Raw genomic sequence first — 18,478 nt, 5'->3', positions numbered from 1 at the left:
TTGTTTTGTAGATAAAAAATAAACACGTATTTATGGTTGTAATATTTTGTGCACTTGTCAGTTGTCATTAGCCAGTTGTCAATGTCTAATTGTCAAGTGTTTTATGTCGAATGTCGCCACGACATTACAAAATAAATATTAAATAAACTACATGTAATTCATAACTTGTGTTGTAACTAATAAATTCACATAAAATCTTATCAAAAGATCAAAATGGGTAGAACAGTTTATTCTCCAGAACACTGTCTTCAGTACTTGGAACAGTACGCTACTAATGAAAGTTTTGTATTGGGTTTAATATTGGGCCAGGTATGTTATTTTGTTTATTTTTATTGTATTTAATTATTCATTTATGTAACAATATAATTTAAAGATTACAGAGGCACGAGAGAATGTTATTCATCTAGCCCGTACTCCTGAGGAAAAAACAAGCGATTCCGCTTCCGAATCTAGTTATACATCGGATAAACTTGAACCTGTACGTAATTTGTTAGGAGTGTCGGAGATTTGGGTCGCCGACCACGCTAAACATGTTACGAGAATGTTACCTGGAGGCTTGTTTGTGCAAGGTATAGCATTATTTAATACACTGAATAAAAGTATGTAGAAGATACAGTGCAATATTAAAAAAATCATCTTTTTTTTAGGAATTTTTATTACAAGTGATGAAGATATTTTTGAAGATCCAAATCTTTTCAGCAAAGTAAAATCTATATTAAACTTCACATATAAAGCATTAGGTGTTAACCAATATATGTATGGAAATTCTGTAAATTCAAATGAAAAATTGGTGTTGCATATGTCCACAAATACTAAAGTATTAAATTGCAAAAGTATTGAAGTAGGATTAGGAAAGACAACTTCAATTAAACCTGTAGAGTGGAAATTTTTATCCAAACCACAACAGTGGCAAAGGCTAGATTGTTATTATGAATTTGATGAAGTTTATCCAGTAATTGTTAAGAAAAGTGGAATATCAGTAAAGGAACAGTTTCAAGTAATTTTTTATTTTTTTTTACTACTTTTATTACTTATCACCTACAGGTAGTATTGCTACTTTTTTTCATGAAAACTAATAACTTTCAGCAAATTTTGGAATCTGCACATAAAACAATTCAATCAAGTGTCATGTTTATTGATGGAGAGTTGAAAGAAGGTTCTGAAGCTCTAGAACAACTTGTAAAGAAGAAGAAACCTAAAGGCACTAGTACAAAAACAACCCAGGAAGCACCCAAATCCATGCATGTTTCTCTTTTTGTGCCTTTTGTAAGTATTTTACTTGGTAACTGAGTATCAACATTTAATATTATTCTTTATCCTCTGGACTGCTTAAATGTTTATGTGAATGTATTTGTGTTTACTTAGATATTATTTGAAAATAATTTTACACAATTACGGGATGGGTTTTTATTAAATATGACAAATAAATAACTTCTTAATTAGTTAATTTTCTTATTTGGGAAATAAATTGATACTACATTTTGTATTTTTCATGTGAAATTGAACAAATTAATATTTCTTAACTTCAAGTAGTATAGCTAATATATTTTTTTATTCATACACTCATTTGCCTTGTCTTTTTCCATAAAAAATAAATAAATAAACCTTTATTTACTAATAAAGTCACTAATAAAGTAGGTGTTATTATTGCAATAATATATGAAATACTTATAACATAAAAAATGTCTAACTAATAAAAACTAATATATGAAATACTTATAACATACTAAATGACTAACCATATGTTATGTTCTATTTTGAATATGTCTATTACATTTAAATAATGAATTATATTTATACATGCTCATAATATGTAGTATTTTATATTGGCCTATTATATTATTATGTTTTATTATTTTTAATAGGAAAACAGTCTACCTGAAACAGTGGAATACTTGGAATGTGATGGCAGTATACATTTTAGTGGTGTGGTCTCATCAAGTGTATTTATGTATCCCAAGGCAACAGTCATTGAGTCAATTACCGCAGTAAAGCAAGATATAATCAGATCTCTTGCGTCACGGTTTACCATGCACTGTGATGCACTTATTGATGACAATTTGTTACCAGAAGGTATTTTTGTTATTTATAGTGTATTATAATTAAAATTAAGATTATTTAATTAGTCTAGTCTATGAAAATAAATGTATTACTGTTAATCATTTGATTTTTGAGGTCATTGTGGCTCAGAGGCACTGCCTGTGATATTAAATGTAACTATTGTGGTTCTGTGTTAGACTCTCACTTTGGGGAATGAAATATTTAATACTTTCATTTTCTCGCTCTGGTAATGAGGCAAAGCATGGCGTTGAGTTTCACAAAATATCTCAAGAATTCGAGGGAAAGTGAAGAACAGAAGTCAGAAAGAAAACAGAGGGTTATATCACTTTTTTTTATTCCCAGGTTCCATCTGACTACCTTGCTATGTGCGGGATACAGCGTGAATTAAAAATAATATATATATTTAATACATTTTTTTTTTTCAGAAAAAGTTTGTTTCAATGAGCCACCGCGGCGTGTCTTAGTGCCAGTGGGTCCACTTTATCTTTGTGACTACCTCTTCCCTGGGGAAGCTCCGGCTGAAGCTCTGTTATCAGTTAAAGAGCTTTTAGACTTGCAAATTACTGAGGCAGATGTAGTTTGTGATGTTGAAACACCTGCAGGTAAATAAAAAAAAATATATATTTGGTTGTAATCAGTCCAGTCCACATCTGTAATATTACAATATAATTGAGGGTACAATTCGAGTTGATGAATTAAGCTAAAAAAATCTAGAAAAAATTGCATCCGAAAATATTTAATGTAATTTACTTTTTCAATTAGATACTTCCGAGTTTGATGCTTTGGACCGAGACGCAAGCAGCGAAGAGCTTCTGGCAACACCACAAGAAGCTAGCCAATTTATGTATATCACAGGAATTTGCTTTGCTATGTTGGTACTCATAGTGTCAATTTTTATACATTACTACGACGCAATTGTACAATTTATAAGTCAATATCTATCACTTTCTTAAGCTTTAAATGTAAAATTATATAATTGAAACTAAGACTTGTTTATTTTATGTTGCAATCATTTGTAATTCTAATTATACTCATTTAAAGATATAAAGATTTAAAACTTATGTCGTTTCGTGATTACATGACGCACCTGTTTTGTACAGTCATTGCTGAATAACCTAGCATTTTAGTATGCAAAAAATAAATATTTATTTTTATATATCTACTTGATTTTTATTTTCTATATATTTTTAAGTGAAATAAATACTAAATCATCTTCAGCAAATTTTAAAACTCATGGCAGTATATAAAATTATTTTCTAAGGTATTACAATCCCTATTTTCAATATATTTATTTCTATATTATTAAGATGATTAAGTATGATACTTTATATAAATAAAGTTAAATGCAAATGAACAAAGTAATTAATTCGATGCGAATACGCACGCTCATATCGATTTTGTAACGCCATCTCTTAAATAACTCTGCACTGTCAGTTTCCATCTACAGATGGCACTCACTACAACTGTCAATGATTATAATGCTATCTTTGAAAAAGTCATACCGAGCCATTGCCTATTCACTCGCTAAATAAATTTTTTTCGTTGTGAAATGTACGTGTGACAGAGACATCCAATAATCAGATAAGAGTCCCCGCTCCTTTATTAATGGTACATCACTATATCGTATAGCCTGTGCGTGTGTGTGTAGCACATACGAGTTGTAAATTGTAGAAGTTCGGAACTTCGGATTAGTTAAATTTCATTCAACATTCCTGTGTGTGGTGTCAAACGCGATGTTAATATTTTGAATTAGTATTGCAATTGTGAAATCTATGTGAAAATTATATATTTAGTATTAAATAAACGATTAAAATGAAGCGACCTCGCATTGTTCGTGGATAATTATTCAAAAAACCGGTTTAATACAAGTTTTCTGTGAGATAACGCAGTCAGTCGAACTTTGTTTACAATGGCGTTTTCCTTAAATAAACTTAAGAATATTTTGAATAATAATAAAGATAATCAGTTAGCAGGAAGTGGAAGTTTGGACCCTGAAATAGGTTTCAAATTATCATTGCATCCAGTTAGTAAAAATGTGTACATTACTGTTATCGGTGCCCGGCATCTCCCATCCTTGTTTGGACTCAGTCGCGCTCATGGATACCTTGTAAAGGTAACTTCCAGTTTTGTTTTCATAATAATAAACACTAGTTTTGGTCAAGTTATATTCGTTAATATTATAGAAAGCAGGAGTATTTTTAATGAGATTGTATAGATAATTTACTTACCAATTTATAATATTACGTTCCAACTTTTTTGTACTATATTATTACTTAATAAGGAAATACAATTTCAAATAGTTTAGAAAAGTAATGTTATATTAAAAAAATATATTCTTTTTATCGATTAAAATTTTAAAATAATTTTAATTTTAAATTTAACTTTTAACTTCTGTTCTGTTCTGTTCTTTCAAAAATCATCACAAAAATCTTTCAAAATCACTTCGCCAGTGTCACGTTCAATGGAGACTTTTAACTTATAATACGTATTAATTCTTTTTTTTGTCATGCATCACTTGAAGTTTGTTGTCTTCAACTGTAAATTTATTTAATAAATCCAATAAACGATAAAAAATACAAACTGGTTTAATGTTTTTAAAATAGGCAAAACCTGTAATTAGATGAAGACTGAAAACTAAATTTCTGTTAAAGTAAATATGTAAAGGTTTTGTTGTAATAGAAAATAGAAATTATATAATAACAATACACTAAAAATGGTTCTTAAAAATATGACCCTTTCAGTGTTCTCATACCTTTAGTCAATTTTCTAATTAAGGCCAATAATAACGTTTCCGACATAATTAAAGTTAATTGGTCAGGAAATGGTGCTAGTTGCAATTTTCTAAAAAGATTAATATTTGTTTTTTATATCTATCAAATTATTACAAAGTTAAGTTGTTTATTAAGCCATCCGTTAGATTTTGTTGTGAAGATATGTTTGTAGGCCAGCTTTGCTAGATTTTATCTCGGTGAAAAGCGAGATTTTTAAACATTTTAAATTAAAAAAGCGGGATTCCATAGCCAACAGGGGGACATTAAATAATCTTTTAAATTTACGAACGTCACTTTAAACGATATTGTTTTAGTTTACTATGTAAAGCAGTTATCACAGTAGTTATATACATAACTTAAGAATATATTTATTTGTATTTCTATTAAATTGTTAATAACTAACTTAAAACTTAAAGGAAAACGGTTCCAGTACGTAAAATAATCTGTGAAAAGCGGGACTATGCCAGTCCCGATCGGGACATTTAATTTTTCGGTTAAAACCTGGTCTGGCAACGCTGTATTAGTCTGACCTGGTCGTCTTAATAATGTTATAATTTAGGTCAGCACCTAACCAATAAAACTCCGGTCGAACCACGTCGAACTCGTACGTAAATATTATTTATGTATGAAAGAAATTGTTTAAATTATGTACTTAAACAAAAAACGTCTACATTATAGACAAAGTTTTTAAGATAATAAATATTACATTTCTAATAGTTACGTTATTCAGACTGTACTGTATGGTCTGCCGTCTGACCCTAGATAAGTGGTTGTCGCTTGCATTTTTTTGTTGGCGTGTTGAGATGGTGGTTGCTGACTTGTAGGAAGCACTAGTGTAGGCAGAAATGTGCGGTGGTTCTTATAGGCAAGAATTGTAGACTGAAGACGACATAATCCAGGGAAAACTCAATATTAGGAGTTTTTTAGAATTTTCTTGATGATAGTATCACAAGAAATTTCGAATATCCCAGTATTGTATATGCTGTTCCCGTAAAAGGAGTCCACCTGTATATTTTCAAATGAAAACGGCATCTCAAGATCGATCTTAGACTCGAGAACGGTTTATAAATACGGGCCTATATTTAGTTCTTTATGGGATTTCACTATCGCAACAAATGATTAATTAGTTAGAATCTTACCTATTAATGAAGGTAATCGCTAGTATAATTTGTATATAATAATCTATTTAGATTTGTTGATTAATCCCTATATTCAGTATGGAAATAATTGCTCTTGCTATAATTAATTAATGCTAATCTATCAATGTTTAAAAATAGAGTCCCGATAACTAGAACGTGTCCTTTGTCTCTGATTACTTCACGAAGTTTATACTTATAATTATTGTAAATCTGTAAAAGGGGTAAATTTACGCAAAAACAATTTATGCATTTACGAGTATATGCTATAATGTATTTCCAAGATTTGAATATCTGATGTTAAAGCGAATGAGCCCGTCCAATCTATAAAAAATATAGCGCCTTGGGTAAAGTTGGTTGACATGAGGAGCATTTTCTGATGATATAAAAAACGAAAGACTGATAGTGTAACCCTAGTAGTCCAGCGAAATATTACCAATAAACACAACCTGCCGCGTTTACAGTCAAACGCTTATGTCCCTGCGCCACAAATGACCTCAAACTATGCCTACTTAGGTATTACTATTTAATTAACACCGAATATAAATACTCCAAACATTACGAAGCAAATGTTAATTTACTAATTTGAGAAAACCACAAAAGTTAAAAATTGTTACAAGGAACAAAATCTTAGGCTTAGTTAGACTTCTTTGTTTTATTCTTCATACGGTTTACTTTTGTCTGTACGTCTTTCGTTGGACTAGACTTCGTGTGGTGTGACTTTAGGTAATTATTTCTTTTTCTGCTCTGCGCTATTAGGGTAATTAGATACGGAATTGTGATTACTTATGTATCCTTTAGTTAATGATGGCTATTTTCAGTGCCTACTGTTTCGTTATAGGTCATACGCTTATAAAAATAATATAAGTAATACGGACTTAAGCAATTTTTATATTTTGAATGTCGTGAATCATGGAATGCAACCAAATTATGTTCTTCCAGGCCTTATTTGCGCGAAGCGCCTAAATTTTTTTGAATTGAAACAATTAATATTGTTGTAATTTTCGGATAAGTTGTTATTATATTTTCTAAGTTTCAAATTTAAACTTATTATAAACTAGTTGCCGCCCGTGACTGTGACTGGGTGATTGAATAGTATTACCATTACTATTACCATTTCCATTTACAGGTTTTCATCAAAATATTGATATTGCAGTAAATTGCGTAAATTGTAAATTAAATTTTACATCAGATATTCGAAATAGGAAAAGAGAACTGATGTAACTTACTTTTTTACAAGTTCAAATATCATCCTCGCCACGCGCCTTCCTACCATGCAAACCCAACTATGGAATGACCTACCAGCGGCAGTTACCAGGCGGCAGGTACGACAAGCTACCTTAAAAAGCGGGTCTATTTCCGCTTTAAAGGCCGTAAACGCACCTGTAGCTCCTTCGGTGTTACATGGGGTCATGAGCGTCGGTGACCATCAGGTGATCGGTGCGTTCGTTAATCTTGTCTTTTCCATAAAAAAATACTTTATTCTATATAAATCTTCATTTCTTGGGTATAGTGATCCGCCTATAAATTAACATATATCCATATGTTTTCATTAGTTACAACTTTTTTCCTGTTGTGTTAGTTTAATCCTCAAAGTATATGCTGCTATTATTTAAGATTTAATAGAAAAATAAGCGGGAATAACTGTTGTGTGCTTTAGGCGATATTACATCATCAAAAATTATTAAATGTGATTATTATAATGAATCTGCTCATCCTTTCCTCGTGTTATGAAAATTTGTATGTCGAAAATAAATTTTCAGTACAATGTCATGTGCTCTTAATAAATGATTATCGGTATTCGTTATCAAGAGCTCTACTATAGTTATGTTATCGTTCGGCTATCGTCGAATGCGCTCATGGACATTGAAATATGACTTCACTTTCACATTTTACAACTAATGTCATGGTATTTAATAAATGTGACGTAAACGTAATATCGTAAAAATGGTTATTATTGTGCAAGCTACATAAAAATACTAGGAAATATAAGAATAAATTGAAGTCGTAAAGTAAACGCGACAGGTTGTGGGTTCGATTCCCACTCGCAAAAATGAAAAATGTTCATATGTTCATTTCCTCGCTCTAACAAGGCAAGGCGCGGCGTTGAATTTCACCATTCAACACGCAATGCCTCTACAATTCTTCTACTGGAAAGTGAGGAAAGGAAATGTTTTAGTGGGAATGGAGTGTTAACTGTAGGTTCCCAGGTTCCCTCTCCGTATCCTGTTATGTGCGAAATACAACTTGAAGTTAAAAAGAAATAACGGAAATAAAAATGACAATGTAATGTAATTTTTAATGGTCCTAACAATTAAAAATTATATGTAAACAAAACGTGATCATTGAGCGCCTTAATAGTTAAAAAATACACCGACATGTTACTATTTCTATATTTTTATTATCAACTGAAACAAATATTAAGGCTTTTTTGCATTCAAGACGTAATGTATAATACTAAGTCAAGGAGTTCTATTAATAGAAAATGTATTATATCATTATTATTTAAATCGTCATTAAAGAAGAAATATAATAAAAGTATCTACATACTTTTGGTAAATTATTTTTAGTCATCTTCACTATTATTTTTTTTTCATCTTCACTATTAGTTAATAATAATTAAACATGAGCATCGAATTATTATTTTTTTTTCAGTTTTTTGTATCCCACATGTAGCACACACAGCATTGAGACACTCCACTTCCCATTTTGGAGGCATTGCGTGTCAAGTATTTGATCTCAACGCCGCCCTTTGCCTCGTTATCAGAGAGCGAGGAAATGAAAATATGAAATATTTTATTTCCCCGAGTGGGAATCGAATTCAAAACCTTCCGCGTTTACAGTCACACGCTTTTGGCACTGCACCACGACTGGCCTCTTAATATTATATAATACGATTCTACTTAATTCTTTTTTAACTATCAAATAATATACCAATCTGATTTTCATTTTCCGTAGAAAAATAAAAAAATATATATCTATTAAAATTATCAATTAATTTACGTGCTCTTATAACGATGAACATATTGCGTAAAATGTTTTAACTTTTCTATATCAAACCTCTGTGGTTAAATTTGAAACGTAAATGCTAGCTATGAGTTATTACGCACGCTAAAGGCATAAAACTGAGTAATAGGTAACTACTTTGTATTCAGCCAGGCCAGATACCTGATACCTAACTTCAACTTCACCTTCAATTAACAACTATAGCAAATGATAAGAGCTACACTTCTGTATTTATTTATTTTAGCGTCACGCACACACCAGAGTGGGTAGAGGGAACCTGGGAACCCGGTATTAAGGAACTGCGCCGTGCTTTGCCTCGACATTAGAGAAATGAAAATATTAATTATTTCATTTCCTGTGCCCCTTCGGTTGGCCTCTACACTTCTTTTTACATTTTTTTTTATAATTGACTGTGAATGTAAACAACTCATGTATGAGAAGGAATATACAAAATTTACAATTTATATTTAATATTAATTTAAAAAAAAAATTAATTATCTACATTATTATTATGAACGAATGTTTAATTTATAATTCCAGGTGAAAGTATTTCCTGGCGATAGTAAATATGAAACAACATTACAAGAGAGTTCATGGCCGATATGGAATGAAGACTTTAAGTTTCAACTAAGGCAAAAGGATAACAAGAAAGGAACCGATAAGGTCGACCTACAGGGTTTGGTAGCTGGCCATTTTGTATCACTGACTATATACGCTATATTGGAAGCGCCAAAACAAGAAATAGACAAAAGAAAAAACGCCAAATCTTTAGAAGCTAAGACACTCAAATCACTAAACGAAGAAGAACAAAAGTCAAAAACTGGTAGTTTATTTGAAAAAACGATAAATAGTTTTAAGTCAACTAAAACAGAGGCATTTAGTCAAAAGTCAATGTTAGAAAAAAGAAGAACCGTTGGCGCAGCAACTTGGAATTTCGACTCGAAATTATTTCAAAATGATCTCAAGAATGGCTTAATTGGAACGCCGGATATTTGGAGGCCTATAAATGCGATCGCTAGCGGCCTGTCGGCGACGGACTCTCGGGTAAGTATTATAATATAGATTCCAAATAATATAGTTTAAGCTAGCTTTGTATGTTGCGTTATATTATAAAGGGAAACGTCAACCTTCCTTTTTCTTTAAGATTATCGCCGCCGTTAACTTTTAATGGTCCCGTAAACGATGTTTTTATTTTCAATGATGTCATTGCCAGTTGTTGGAGAAATATTTTTCAACGTTATGACTTTATATACCTTTTAAGCATCTTTCGTTTTATGTTTATATTTTTTGTTTATTAACAGTGGTAGCAGGTGTAAATACGTCTCTTACATATAAACTTTACGAATCTATATAAAAAAAATATACGGAATAAACGGAAACTGAAAAACTATTATTAGGAACATCTATTAATGCAATAGATAGAACTCAAAAGAATTTTATTTTTTTTGCCTATTTGTGCGTTTGTTCAAGTTAATCTCAGAAAACGATTATTCACTATTGGAATCTGGCAAAGTTCACGTAATTTTAGTGTTTATTTTATTACAATCGCTTCGTAAATAAAAATATAAAAAATTACTAATTGTTAGAAACAGTTATTTTATACAACTGTTTTATTGAATTTAGCATTTTTAGAATCATTTATTATATTTGTAAATTTCCTCAAAACCACATTTGCTCATATACCTTCCATGCACAAGGCAACGATGAGTAACAATTTTATTATAATATATACTAGATAAAAAATACTGCAAATTATAAACGACCTTTACGTATTATACGGAAATCTCGCATCTTAATCTACTCTTAACAGATATCGATCATATTGAGTGAGTGTACAAGTATAGCAAGTGGACTTAAAAATATCTTAAATTGAAAAATGTGTCATTATATTTAATTTTTTGTTGGGTAATCTTATTAACGTTCTATCACTAAAATTCATATTTAATTTTATCTAAATATAATTTCTCCGTACTCACAACTACATCGATAAAAAACAAGGTCAAGAAGTTTCTGCAAAAAACTACTGATAATGAATATAAAAATACATATTTAGGAACTTTTTAAACAGCTATCTCTAAATGATAAGCGACCTAGACCCACTTTTATTATATAACACCATCTTTGATAAGAACGTAAGGTAAATTTCCCTAATGTATGATAACATAGCTGATATACTCGATATTCTCAACACGAGAAGTGTAGGATTCAACTTCTGACAATAGAATAGTTTCGACCTCGACCGATCCATCCCAGTTGGAGTATGTGCCCTATCATTATTGCGCTGACGCAAGACGTCGGCCTTGATGCATCTTTTTTTATAAGATTTAAACAATTTAGTACTAGTTAAATAATTACTTTATGTTTTTTTACATTGTGTACCTATCGTATTCTGTCATCTTTGTTGTGTCATAATTATTTATACACATGTATAAAGAATTGTAATAAATATTTATTACTAAGAAATTTTAAATAAATATGAATAGTTCACAAAAATTTGATAAAAAGCTGTTACTTTTCTTGATATATATTTCATGTAAAGGTAATATGTATATAGATATATATTGTATACTAAAACAAAAGGTTATCAAGAAAACAATATAAAAGACCGTTTTTTTTATAAAAACTTCTATGGAAAAAACATTTAAAACCCATTATCGCTCCCTCATATGGGTATGGGGACATCCATTAAACCAGGACATTTTGTATTCAAAAGTCCTGATGATGCTATCTGTGATTTCTCAGCATTAATGTTGCTCAAACAGCTTAAAATGTTTTCACAAGACGTTCATTTTAGGATTATACGTATATTTAAACGCTTTAGACTTATACGTAGTACTTATAGAAGCTTTACGAGTTTACTTAATTAATAAAGTTTTAGTGACAAAATGTTCATGAAAATAATATAAACGTTATTTATATTACACGAAGCAGTATATTCAAGCACCTCAGCTGTTTGCTTTGGGTACAATTAAATAAAATATAAAGTTAATATGACAAAATAAAGTTATTATGACAAAAAATAACATTAACATTTGAGGCCAACTGCGTCGTGCAGGGACCAGCGTATGACTGAAAACACAGACAGACAGGCGACAGATTCGATTCCCGCTCGAGGAAATAAAATATTTATTATTTTATTTCTTCGCTCTTGTGTCGAGTCCAAGAGCAGTGTTGAGTTCAGCAATACGCAATGCCTCCAGAATTCGGCGGAAAATGAGGAACGGAAATGACTTAATGGGAACGGAGTGTAGTTACACTAGGTTCTCAGGTTCAATTTAAATATCCTGCTACATGCTTGATTTGATACAGCGTGAAGCTAAAAAACATTATTGATAACTATTTTATTGTACTTGATGTTTATAGAGAGAGAACAAAAAGGGACAACTTGAAGTAACGCTGCTTTACACGGCGAGCGAAGACGGGTTAAACGACACAGTGCAGCTGACTGTCAACAGATTACGGTGTTCGGTGCAAACTATGCAAGAGCAGGAGCAGTATAAAGGTATGTTGTGGTTGGCGGAGGAGGAGCGACTTTGAAACTGATACGTGATCTTATCGATGTGGTTTATATCGTTATTGATATTATTATATAAATAACTTGCACATTTTTTTATACTGGAGTGCTTTTGAAAGATTTTATAATTTTGAAGTCGGTGCCAAGTAAAACAAACAGGCTTAGTCATTTGATATTGTCGTAAGGTTGACACTTATTTTCATAGTCTTCTATATTCTTTATATCTTTTTGTTGTCTATTTTTTACTATTTCATAATCCATCGGAGAATTTGCTTTAACTAAGTGTTGTACTAATGTTTCATTGTGTAATATTTGTACCTACCTATAACCTCAAAAATATTGCATTCAGTCTGTTACAAGGTAAAAAAACATAGACAATCTTAGTCTTCTCGAAGGAGTGATAAGAATTTATGAGACATCAGTGAACCCGAAGGGAAATAAGACAGCAAACCTAATTAGCTTGAAGTACATGTAAATGTACAAATTTACTTACTAAAGTTACAATAAATAGTAGTCTGTAGGGAGACTGTTATAATGCTGTTATGTAAACATGATGCTATAGTAAAGGAAACTTCTCATGTTACTCAATGATTGATCGTAATTGAGCACAAATGTATACCGCTTATGCCGTTCGTAGTGTATAAATATGTTTCTTGATAATAAGATTTGACGATAATTATAATTCTATAAGACTTATTTAAATTTGAATCTAAAATTATTTTTAACACTACCCAACCACGTCTCTAGTGCGTTATAACGTCTTTAGATAATATCAAATATAATTATTTTTCACGTTCCTATAATTGATAATTACATTGCGGATATTGCTATTAAAAAGTTGAACATATCAAATATGCTAATTAGAAATTAATTCTACTTCTTCTTGTTTACTTTATCACGAAACTTTCCTATGATTTATATTGTTGCAAAACTTTTGAAACGGCGTGGGTTTCAATTTAAATACAAACGATAAATTTTCGAGGACGTTATGAGTTCCAAATTGACCTTTGTGTACTTTCCAGTTATAAACTATCTTTAATTCATTTATAAATTCAATATTCATATTGTATAAATAGTATTTTTATATACTTATATTACTTGGGGTATTAATAAGATATGATAAAATAAATAATATTTATATACTTGGTTTTCTGTTTCAAACCTACATACATATATATATATTGAAAAGTTATAATGACTATTTTTGCGATAGCTTTGATTAAATAAGACAAAAGTGTATTTCGGTCAAAACGTTCATAGACAAACAAGTGGTAAACTCTCATGAGGAATGTTTATGGGTGTACTGTACACGGCTAGCCAAGTAGCGGGGGCCAGTGGGCCGTGTAATGCTGTTTGCTTATTAAGGAGGAGAGAGTACTTCATACGATTGCGCAGTGAATCATAAACGAATCGTCTGCGAGGTCCAGCAATACTTTGTAATGTATTCAAATTGTAGTCGCTCTGGGCCTCTGTATGGCTTTGTGTAATAAAATTGATGTGGGAATAGTTATTACGTGTATTGTTCTATTTAATTATCGATTGGCAATACAGAAACAATACAGGAATAATATTCCAAGGACATGTCTGGTGGTAACTATTACAAAAAAAGCGGCGTAGTTGATGAAGTCACAAGTAGTAATTTGAGATAGTCGTCTTCGTTTGTCTCTTACAAACTATAAGATTAATTTAGCCTTATATTTCTTCTATTTTCCGTTTGCCATTTTGAAGACATTCCGTAAACTACACTTACTATAGTTGAATGTATGGAAAAAAAACATTACCCCGAGTGAAAAAGACACTACGTCACTGCGCCACTACAGCGTCATTTGTAAGGTTATTAATAATAATAAATATAAAAAAAACTAAATAGTAGACAAGAAATAAGTGAAGTAATGAGGCTATTAAAATAACAATTACTCCAAAGGTACTACGTGTCATCATCAATTGACACACCATATACATATATATGTGTACCTACACGTACGTGATAAAAACTCTAATAAGTGCTTGTCACAAATCGTATGTATATAAATAAAGAATATAATTTATATATACTACAATTAACATATAACTACTTGCATCATGTGGGTAAAAAATATGAAAATAGTTTTTGCAAGTTTTGCTATAATCGATATAATCTTAAAATATTTTTGCACACCTTTTGCATTTTGAGGGTAGATTAGATGAGTGGCATATGGCTTCATGGTTATTTGTTAATTATTGTACAAATGAATGCTGTAAAATTATTTAATTAAATTTGAATATAAAACCATTTAAAAAACAATTACAGTATATCACTTTACTGTCATCGCAGATCGTCTAAATTAATAAATTTACATTTATTTATAAAATAGTTCAAAGTTATGTTTTCATGAAAATTAAGCTAATATAATTATTTTCTAATTTTCAGCTCCTTTGTACTTGAAAGCGACTATATTGGAAGCCAATAAGGCTGAATGCTACTGGAAGAGTGATAGATTTGTCCCAGCTATATCGGCCAGATGGGATCCCAAATCGGCGACCGTGAAACTAACGGTATTTAAAGCAAATTTGAACAAAGTTAGCATATACATAAGTCTCGGATGCAAAACTAAAATGGCGAAAAAAGAAATACTAGGAAAGGCACATATTGATGAGAAGTCACCCCACGCTGATAGTTGGAACGAATGTTTACGACAACCGGGGATACCTAAAACGTTTTGGGTCAATTTTCAGTGATGGCCGTATGATACATATTTTACAAACTTCCATCTGGCATTCATTTACATTTTGCTGTATGTTTTCAAGATTGATTTTCAACTAATATATTTTATATATTTTTTTATAATTTATTGTGTAATCTTCATTTACGCGATACATATTAAAATAATGTTAACAAAATTTCTCATAAGTTATATGTCGTATATTAAAAATATAACTGATTGTGATATTTTAATCGTTAACCAAAATGACATTTACTGTTTAAGTTAAGTTTAAAAAAATACTATTAAAATTGTTATCTGAATTTTAACCGTCCAAATATATGACAAGTAATTGTGGACTCACACTTGACGTAACTTATCCACGAATATATTATTAATCTATAATTACTATTACTAAACATATTACCAACGAAAAGACTTATTTATGACATCACACAATTTTATTGTGATTAAGTAAATTAAATTCAAATAAAGTTTTTTAAATTTAAATATAATAACATTTTATTTCATTTCCGAATATATATTTAACTTAAGAAATATATCTTCATATGTTTTTAGCTTCACTCTGTATCCTGCATATATCAGGGTAGGCAGAGAGAATCTAGTCTCAAGACATTTCGATCTTCACTTTTCGCCCGAAGTTGGGACAATAGCAAAATTCAACGACGACCGGCTTTTGGGCCGATGGGGATCCCGGATCGAAGAGATAACCATCGTGCTAACAGTCAGATGCTGCGCAGTCAGAACTGCGCTGTCATAGCTACAATATATTAAAAAAACTACGTGATTTTATTTTACTTGTCCCCGCCGTGTGTGTGTGTACTGCGTTTGGCCTGGTTACCAGAGCAAAAAAATTAAAATGTTTATATTTCATTCCCCTGAGCAGGAATAGAACCGTCGCGTCGCGCCACGACGACTTCGATTCAATTTACTTATACTGCCTTATTTACAACATAGCAGTGTTCTGCATTACTCTTTTTCTTGCAAAGAGAGGCTTCTCTTTTCAGTCATGATACAGATATTTAGATAGTTAAACAATATGACAGACTCATATCTGTCTTGTGCTGTGCCCTATACTATAATGTTCGTACTGGATATGCTTGACCTTTATAATTTGATAGCACTTGCATTTCAAGGTATATAATATCAACATCGGGACCACTGCTTCAGTATCAAATATCAACTTGCATAGAGTGTGCGAGGTGATTCTGACTATGCTGGCATGTAATCGATACACCTACTTGAACAATAATTAATTGGAATGTCGCACTCAATTATAATGAAGACTGGACGAAAATCAAAGAATATTTCGAATTAAAACAACGATTATAATTATATATTTGGACAATTTTGAACGTTAATTAAATGAAGTTATTTTTATTATGGTGATAGATTCAGTAAATATGATAAAGTGCTTGAAACGATAAGTAGAGTAGAAGTAGATTTTGCCTTCCTCTTCATATAGAAGTCAAGTGTCAACGCTGTAACAGTATATGATCACTATGTATAAAGTAATACATACTATCAAAATGAGCCAGAGGATTATCATTATTATTAATAATGTTGCCATATTAGGAATTTTATAACTAGGTTTGGCGATTTAAATAAAATACACTTTTATGGAATGTTATGTCACTAACAATATAATTTATTTTAGCCATTTTTTATACAACAAATGGCTATATTTAGGTAAATATTATAATTTGTAAATACTTTAGTGTTATTTTATTTCAAGAAAATTATGAAAAATAAATACAGCTACAATTGAATGTGTAAATATATTGGTAAATAGAAAAAATATAAAGTGTAATTTCCAGTCGACTTCGTCGTACCGCAATGGTAGAAGCATGCAACTGTAAACACAACGTTTGTTGATTCCTATTTATTTTCGTTAAATACAAATAAGTAGTATAATTAATTAATTAGATTCATAAAATATTTTCAATATTCAATATATTTTTCTGTAATAACTAAACTTGAAACATTTTAGTAAAGTTAGAGTTCTAATCCTATTTAAGTACACCTCGCTAAGCTGAAGTAATTGCTACGGGGCTCGGGATTGCTGCTGGATTATCACTGCATTTGAAAATAATGTACATACTATCTACAAAGGTCACAGGCAATTCTCACGAGCTTTTTATTTTAAAGTAGGTGAAGTATGTGAAAATTAATGTATTTGTTGTTTATAATCATAAGGCAATCTAATAAATTTCATTTTACCTAATGGACAAATATTACTTATATCGTAGCGCAGAGGCACCGGGGTATGAATGTAATGCGACGGTTGTGGGTTCCATCCCCTCTCGAGGAAATGAAATATTTACTTAAATTTATATTTCCGTATCGAGGCAAAAGCGCGGCGTTGAGTACTACCACTCAACACACAATTCCTCCAGAATTCGGCAGAAAGTGGGGAACAGAGTGTCTTAATACTATTTTCCCTCTGCTTACTCTGCTGTGTAAGGGATATAACGTGAAGCTAATTTTTTATTCTTTTATTATATCAATTAGGCATGTTATAATCAATGTTGTATCATATTTAGTCAATATTTCATACAGCTTATCATCGTTAAGGAGGAGGAGGGTTTAATGTTCGTAGCCCCATTTGCGGCACCTTCGGATAATGATAGACCATAAAGCACCTACTGAAAATAAATCTCTTTTCCATGTGTTTGCATTGTATGTATAAGATATCTTGATTAATCATCGAAATAAACAGGAATTCTTTGAGTTATTACAAACAGTATAAAAATGAAATGGCAAGGCGGAATTCTGCCTAAAAAATAAGCTGTGACCTGTGAGTAAGGCTTATAGGACTAGGAGGTTCAAATTCCATTACATTTAATTCTTTGTACCTAATTTCAATACTTAATATTTGCGTAATTCGATATTTTAACATATCTTATATTTATATTTACATTTTTATATTTATGATAGCAAATACACTATATAGTGCTAAGGTGTATTTGCTATCATAACTCCGTAAACATAAATTACAGCTTATGAGAACTCAGATTAAAAGTTTGGGTAACGCAGCCATATTTCTTCTAAGTTACTGGGAAAAATGGCAGCTTTAGCCAACAAAATAATTTTTGTTCATCAAGAAGTATGCTCTTGCCTAACATTTTGACATTAAAACGTAACAAGTTTTAGTTTACTAAAGTGTTAATGGTGGCGTCAAAATTTTAGGAGACGCTATAAAAGTTGCTGAATGTTAAATATTCTTTTAGGTTCTGTTCATAAACTTGCCTGCCTTTTTTAAGGCGAAAATAAAACGATTTAGAAATT

At 30.9% G+C, this 18,478-nt stretch overlaps 2 protein-coding genes across 2 annotated transcripts; both read left to right on the top strand.

The window, feature by feature from the left end:
• Nucleotides 1–70: 70 nt before the first annotated feature.
• On the top strand, nucleotides 71–3,221 carry LOC146532635 (protein odr-4 homolog). The gene is made up of 7 exons (XM_085196624.1): nucleotides 71–309; nucleotides 374–569; nucleotides 648–997; nucleotides 1,087–1,266; nucleotides 1,866–2,073; nucleotides 2,487–2,663; nucleotides 2,824–3,221. The coding sequence occupies exons 1-7, from the start codon at nucleotides 214–216 to the stop codon at nucleotides 3,012–3,014; spliced, it is 1,398 nt and encodes a 465-aa protein (XP_085052750.1). The 5' UTR covers nucleotides 71–213; the 3' UTR covers nucleotides 3,015–3,221.
• Nucleotides 3,222–3,607: 386 nt separating this feature from the next.
• On the top strand, nucleotides 3,608–15,679 carry LOC146532634 (uncharacterized). The gene is made up of 4 exons (XM_085196123.1): nucleotides 3,608–4,174; nucleotides 9,515–10,018; nucleotides 12,338–12,476; nucleotides 14,899–15,679. Exons 1-4 carry the CDS (start codon nucleotides 3,971–3,973, stop codon nucleotides 15,204–15,206), a joined length of 1,155 nt encoding a protein of 384 aa, XP_085052249.1. The 5' UTR covers nucleotides 3,608–3,970; the 3' UTR covers nucleotides 15,207–15,679.
• The last annotated feature ends 2,799 nt before the right edge of the window (nucleotides 15,680–18,478 follow it).

The sequence above is a fragment of the Heliconius melpomene genome, chromosome 13, assembly GCF_056956725.1.
Source record: "Heliconius melpomene rosina isolate 202511_hmr_F chromosome 13, ASM5695672v1, whole genome shotgun sequence".
Lineage (NCBI taxonomy): Eukaryota > Metazoa > Arthropoda > Insecta > Lepidoptera > Nymphalidae > Heliconius > Heliconius melpomene.
This window is presented reverse-complemented; position numbering and strand designations above follow the sequence as displayed.

Coding starts and splice junctions, on each gene's coding strand:
- LOC146532635 (XM_085196624.1), top strand. CDS start 214: ATGGGTAGAACAGTTTATTCTCCAGAACACTGTCTTCAGTACTTGGAA. Junction 2,074..2,486: donor TGACAATTTGTTACCAGAAG/GTATTTTTGTTA, acceptor TTTTTTTTTCAG/AAAAAGTTTGTTTCAATGAG. Junction 2,664..2,823: donor TGATGTTGAAACACCTGCAG/GTAAATAAAAAA, acceptor TTTTTCAATTAG/ATACTTCCGAGTTTGATGCT.
- LOC146532634 (XM_085196123.1), top strand. CDS start 3,971: ATGGCGTTTTCCTTAAATAAACTTAAGAATATTTTGAATAATAATAAA. Junction 4,175..9,514: donor CTCATGGATACCTTGTAAAG/GTAACTTCCAGT, acceptor TTATAATTCCAG/GTGAAAGTATTTCCTGGCGA. Junction 12,477..14,898: donor AGAGCAGGAGCAGTATAAAG/GTATGTTGTGGT, acceptor TCTAATTTTCAG/CTCCTTTGTACTTGAAAGCG.